Here is a 6709-nt window from a genome sequence, read left to right as displayed (position 1 = left end):
TAAAACACTGTGCCGTATTTGCTAGTGGGGAGGAGTTGCTATATTAGCTGCCGATCGCGACGCGCTGCCGACGCACGAGATAACGACCTCGCGTGGCCGCATGTCCTCAAAATTCGCGTCGATTTATATTCGATAAATACAATAGACTACTTCGAAATTATAGACTTTCCACCCGAGTATACACACTTTTGATCTAGATATTGTATTTCAACTCGATAATATGGATTAGAAACCATGTGTCCGGACAATATAAGACTCTCAACTCATAAAACCACGAACGTTTTACTCTAGATGATCACACCTCCTGCTTACGAAAAAGTATAGGAATTTCCTTGGAAAATAACAACCCTTGGCCTTTGGCTTTTGAAATGAACATCGAAGGCATCAGCGATTTTTTCAAAAGTAATTATTCCATGGTTGCTGTGCAACGAACGCAGGAATAATCCTAGCAGAGGAACCCACGTGGTTGGTGGGTCCGTATGGGCATGCATGCAGGACGCAGCCAATCAACGATCGGCAGGGAGAAAGCGACGTCGCATCGTTGGGCGGGCCGACACCGGGACGTGGTGGCAGAAAAAGAGAGGGCCGCGCGGCATTATCGTCCAGGGCGCGCCAGGGGAAACCGCGTCGACCGCCACCGCAAACAGCAAACGCCATGAAGCCCCCCGGCCGCCTCGCCGCCGCCGCGGCCGCCGCGCTGCTCGTCGCGGCGTCGCTGCTCGTCGCCACCCTCCTCACCTCGCCGCTGCCGCTGCTCCCGCTGCTCCCGTGCCTGCCTGCCGTCACGGCGCCCTCGGGCGACGGGTACGCGCCCCCCGGCCTCGCCGCGCTCGCCGACGCCGTCCTCTACTACGCCACCACGCCCACCGTCCCGCAGCAGTCGCACGCCGAGATCTCGCTCTCCCTCGCCGTGCTGCGCCACCGCGCGCCGCTGCGGCTGCTGGTGTTCGGGCTCGGCCACGACTCGCCGCTCTGGCACGCGCTCAACCCCGGAGGCGTCACCGTCTTCCTCGAGGAGGACCCGGAGTGGTACCGCATCGTGCGCGCGCAGTCGCCGTTCCTCCGCGCGCACCTCGTCAGGTACCGCACGCGCCTCGACCACGCCGACATCCTCTTCCGCTCCTACAAGAACTTCCCCTCCTGCGTCCCCGGCGCCGACGGCGACGGCGCCCCCTTGCGGGTCCGCGCCAACGCCGAGTGCCCGCTGGCGCTGCACAACCTGCCGCCGGAGGTGTACCAGAACGAGTGGGACATGCTCATGGTGGACGCGCCCAAGGGGTACTTCCCGTCGGCGCCCGGCAGGATGGCCGCGATATGGACCGCCGCGGCGATGGCGCGGGCGAGGCGCGGCGAGGGGGACACGGACGTGTTCCTGCACGACGTGGACCGCAGGGTGGAGAGGATGTACGCCGAGGAGTTCCTCTGCGAGAGGTTCCGGGTGGGAGCGACCGGCCGGCTCTGGCACTTCAGGATCCCGCCGGTGTCACGGCGGAACGCCACGGCGGCCGGCGGCGACAAGAGGCCTTTCTGCTGACGATGCACGTTTCCGAGGGGCGTTTTTAGGAGATGGCCTCATCGGTGCAAGTGTCAAGCCCTGCTGCTGTTCTGCTACCATGCTCTCTTTATTGATTGTACTGTGCATGTCGGGCACAGCACAGCACACGGTATGCTCATGTGCTCAGTTGACAGGTGTAGTAATTAGGCGCTTTGCTTGCTGCAAAAATATACTGTATGAAATAATAAGGGACCTCACGTGTCCTTTTTTTTTTGGGTGAAGGGGCCTGGTAGAAGTGGGTCTGTTTGTTACTCCCTCCGTCCCATCCCATAATATAAGCAGGTTGTAAGCATTTGAATATTATATTTTTGTTGAGTTGAAAAAGAGGAAAATGATAGATAAGAGAAACGAGTTGCAGGTTAAGAGTCAGCTGCAGACAAAAAACTCTGTGAAATTGTGAGGTGAGCTATATATTAATTAAGAGCACATAGTCTTTGCGATAATTGGCTCTATTATTATTCTTGCTCTTAGTGGATGAGTGGAGGAGCAGTGAATCTCAAATATAAGGTAACGGTGGCCAAATACGATGCTAGCGAGTGGCATGGCTGACAACTGTAAAACAGGTGTATACGATGACTGTACCACTCGTCCACTCGTCGACAAATACTTGCGATAGTTGAGCAAAGATGTTTTAATTGGTTCGGCCACGACTATTGGTCAAGCGTGACGTAATCCCGTCGAGAGGTGTCGCATTGGGTACAAGACTGTCAAGTCAGAACCATGCAGACCACTGACACGAGATGACTCCCTTTGGCGATCCTTCTGATCTGAGCAGGGCACTCAGAGCTTTTTTTTTTTTTTTGCCCAAGTTTAATCCGAATGAAATTTGAAACCCGGAGAAATCTTCACCGACTTCGTATCAGAATGGGAATTCTAAATGGGGATTTGTTGATGGAAAAATGTTCAAAAATGGTATGTTGGATTGGGAATATCTTATTAACCGGAGACAAGGAGACTTTGACTAATGCCTGCTTGAGCAGTATCCCTTTGTATATGTTTTGTTTTCTTGAAACTCCAAAAGGCTCTTTGAAAAGGATGACCACTCATAGAGTAAGAACCGTGTGGCAAGAAAGCAGGGATAAAACAAATGTTATCCGGTCAACTGACATGTAGTTTGTATGTCTAAAGCCCGTGGACGATTGGGAGTACTTGATCTTCAAGCTATAAATCAAAGCCTTTTTTGGTAAAATGGTTGTGGAATCTGGAAAACTCTGAAGGATGTGGCAGACTCTGCTAAGCATGAAGTATTTGAGAATTAAAACTCTATCAAGCTTAATGAAGGAGAGCGGTGATTCACATTTCTCCGAGGACTGATAAAAGTTAATGCACCATTTTGCCGAAACATTGTAAGGATTTTAGGAGAAGGTAGGATTTTTTTCACAAATGTGAACTAATTTTAAATTGAAACAATTGTTTAAAAATGCAAAACAATTCTCGAAACACGAAGATTCTAAAATTCTCAGTTTTTTTGAAGATATTGAACATTTTCTGAATATTTTGTGATTTTTTAAAACTAAAACTAAAGAGAAGTAGGAAAAATGAAAATAATAAGAAAATGAAAACTAAATAATGAAAAAAACCGTATATAAAGATGGAAAAATGATTTATATATACCTATAATAATAAAGAGGCTATTGCTATTTGCGGTACGTCATGGAAATTGCCTTTAAAGCTGGAAAATATTGCCCACCAATGCCACCTATAAGTGATAAAAAAACGTTTAACACATGAGAATCCCCCGCCTGGGCCAGCCCATGCAGTAGAGACCTCCTATACTGCGCTCTGCATGCAGGGAGAAGCTGCGTCCGTTAGGGCAGGCCCATGTACGGGCGGCCTGTCTTTTAAAATTTTGTTTTGTATATTTTTCTTTTCTGTTTTCATTTTTTTCTACTCTAGATAATTTGGGACTTCAAAAAAGTTCCAATTTTTTTAGAAATGAAAATTTTGAAATAAAATATTTAATAAATCATAATATATTTTTGGTGTCAGAAACGTTCTTATATTATGAGACATAGGGAGTACTATATATGGCCACTATATTGCTATAGATGACATGAAAATAAGCTACAGCCAATAGTTGGCTCTATTATTATCCTTGCTCTTAGTGGATGAGTGGAGGAGCGATGAATCTCAAATATAAGGTAATGGTGGATATTTGTCTTTGATCGGGTTGACCGGATATGATGCTAGCAAGTGTCATGGTCAACAACTGTAAAATAGGTGTGTACGATGACTGTACCACTAGTTGACAAATATTTGCGATAATTGAGCCAAGCTGTTTTAACTGGTTCGGACACGACTATTGGTCAAGCGTGACGTAATCCCGTTGAGAGGTGTCGTCTCGGGTATGAGATTGTCAACTCAGAACCATGCCGACCACTGACACGAGATGACTCCCTTTGGAGATCCTTCTGATCTGAGCCGGGCACTTGGAATTTTTTTTGCCCAAGTTTAATCCGAATAAAATTTGAAACTAGGAGAAATCTCCACCCAACTTCGTATCAGAATGGGAATTCTCAGTGGGGATTTGTTGAGAAAAAAAAGCTAAAAGAATGGTATGTTGGATTGGGAATATCTTATTAACTGGAGACAAGGAGACTTTGACTAATGCCTGCTTGAGCAGTATCCCTTTGTATATGCTCTCTTTTCTTGAAACTCCAAAAGGCTCTTTGAAAAGGATGACCACTCATAGAGTAAGAATCGTGTGGTAAGAAAGCAGGGATAAAACAAATGTTATCCGGTCAACTGACATGTAGTTTGTATGTCTAAAGACCATGGAGGATTGGGAGTACTTGATCTTCAAGCTATAAACCAAAGCCTTTGGTGAAATGGTTGTGGAATCCGGAAAACTCTGAAGGAATGTGGCAGACTCTTCTAAGCATGAAGTATTTGAGAATTAAAACTCTATCAAGCTTAAGTAAGGAGAGTTGTGATTCACATTTGTGCTGAGGACCGATGAAAGTTAATGCAGCATTTTAAATAGAAGAAGCCCTGACTGTAGAACAATTGTTCTACGGTATTTTCATTAATAAAATGGTAGGTACAAATATGTTACAAAAAATAAAACAAGGAGCATAGCTCTCTCAGCCAATCCCGGCTCTAGGAATCATGGGCATACCCATTAAAGATTAATATCAGTCCATTCTTTGATCTTATCCGCTTTGCCCTCTTTGGCTCGGATTTGCACAGCCCAAAGTTCTTCAGACAGATAAAATTTCCATGAATCAAATAGCAGGTGGCGCAAACCTGAAGATCTTGTCATTTCTTACAGACCAAATACCCCAGCAACTCATAACTATAATATCGAGTGCCACTTCTTTCGGAAGGTGATTAGAAATGAATAGAATCGCATCAAAAGTGGATATACCTAATAATGCAGCATTTTCAGAGAAACGTTGAAAGGATTTTAGGAGATGGTAGGATTTTTTTTTTTGATGAATGCGAACAACTTTGCAGTCCAAACAATTTTTTAAAAATGCGAAATTTTTCTGGAAACACGAAGAATTTCTAAAATTCTGAACATTTTTGAAGATATTTAACATTTTCTGAATATTTCGTGATTTTTTTAAAAAGAAAAGGAATATTAAAAAGAAATAGGAAAACGATAAAAAATTTAAAATAAAAAAATGAAAACTAAAAAAGAGAGAAGAAAACCGTATACAAAACTGGACAAATGATTCATATAAGAAATAAAAGAAAAAGACCCGGTAAAAGTGGGACGAAATCTTGCAGAACGTTCCTAAAACCGGAAGCGTGTGCTAGCACTAAGTGGGCCGGTCCACTCTGCTCGCGATACACCGGAAGTGTGTGCTAGCATGTGGCGTAGATGCAGTACATGTGAGAGATCTACTCCCTCTGTCCCATAATATAAAAATGTTTTTGTCACTGCACAGAACGTTCCTAAAACCGGAAGCATGTGCTAGCACTAAGTGGGCCGGTCCACTCTGCTCGCGATACACCGGAAGCGTGTGCTAGCATGTGGCGTAGATGCAGTACATGTGAGAGATCTACTCCCTCTGTCCCATAATATAATAATGTTTTTGTCACTGCACTAGTGTCAAAAACGTTCTTATATTATGGAACGGAGAAAGTATGTCCAAACCTAATCAGAGATTGGTTTGCGCGGCTGCAGCCGCATCAACCATTGCCCTTCGTGAATGGAACAGCACCACGCCGTGTTTGCATTTCAATACCGTGCCGTTGCTACCGCTCTATATATAGTGGTTGTACCGTCCGACTACATATATAATGATCAAAGGTCAAGCTTGTCTTACATCCGGCCTGTGATTAAGCATACCCGAAAACGATCTGTACTCCTCTCTGGCATATGAACACGTACGTACTGCATTCGGGAAAAAAACAATTCTCCCTTGCATGCATGTATCAGCCCTTGATTTGGTCGGAGATTGGAAGCCATGCATGAGAATTACTCCCTCCGTTTCTAAATACTCGTCTTTCTAGGCATTTCAACAAGTGACTACATACGGAGCAAAATGAGTAAATCTACACTTTAAAATATGTCTACATACATTCGTATGTAGTAGTCATTTGAAATGTCTAAAAAGACAAATATTTAGGAACGGAGGGAGTACTTATTTCTCTTAAACTAGTCTTTTGTCCTGCTTTATATATAAAAGCAACCATCTAATCTATACTACAGCTGCAAAAAAAAGGAAAGATAAGGTCGGCCGGGCAACGGTGCAAACATGACCGAGTACAAAAGCAAAGAGAAAGGGGTACAGACTCCACAGAGCCAACAATCAACGGAGCACGATGATGGTACACTCCAGAGCACGATGCCTCCAAAAAAAATCTGGATATAAACTACTTTTATTTACCAACTTCTACATGCCCGTATAAAACAGTTTAAAGCAAACTAACATACCCGGAAATTGATGGACCACAATGAAGTTGAAATCTATTGGTATTTACAAACTGTGAAATTTCTATGAATCCGTTTGATACATATCGGCACAAAATATAACATTATGGTACACTACGGAACATGGCGAGCCATAGTTAAACAATATGATTATTTTTTGCATAAGAGCAACTCCAACGGGGCGACCTAAACGGACGCGCGCTTTGTCCGTTTTTTGTCCGTTTAGGTCGGCCAGGCGGATGTACGCGTCCGCATTTTAAAATGGGTCGGCT

At 44.6% G+C, this 6709-nt stretch overlaps 1 protein-coding gene across 1 annotated transcript; it reads left to right on the top strand.

The window, feature by feature from the left end:
• The first annotated feature begins 329 nt into the window (after positions 1-329).
• On the top strand, positions 330-1858 carry LOC125546104 (probable methyltransferase At1g27930). Its single transcript, XM_048710246.1, has one exon. It carries the CDS (start codon positions 656-658, stop codon positions 1532-1534), a length of 879 nt encoding a protein of 292 aa, XP_048566203.1. The 5' UTR covers positions 330-655; the 3' UTR covers positions 1535-1858.
• Positions 1859-6709: the final 4851 nt, after the last annotated feature.

This window comes from Triticum urartu, chromosome 3 (genome assembly GCF_003073215.2).
Source record: "Triticum urartu cultivar G1812 chromosome 3, Tu2.1, whole genome shotgun sequence".
NCBI lineage: Eukaryota > Viridiplantae > Streptophyta > Magnoliopsida > Poales > Poaceae > Triticum > Triticum urartu.
Note: the sequence above shows the minus strand (reverse complement) of the source record. Positions and strands in the feature narration are given on the sequence as shown.

Excerpts from the sequence above, each read along its gene's own strand:
- LOC125546104 (XM_048710246.1), top strand. The coding sequence starts at position 656 with ATGAAGCCCCCCGGCCGCCTCGCCGCCGCCGCGGCCGCCGCGCTGCTC.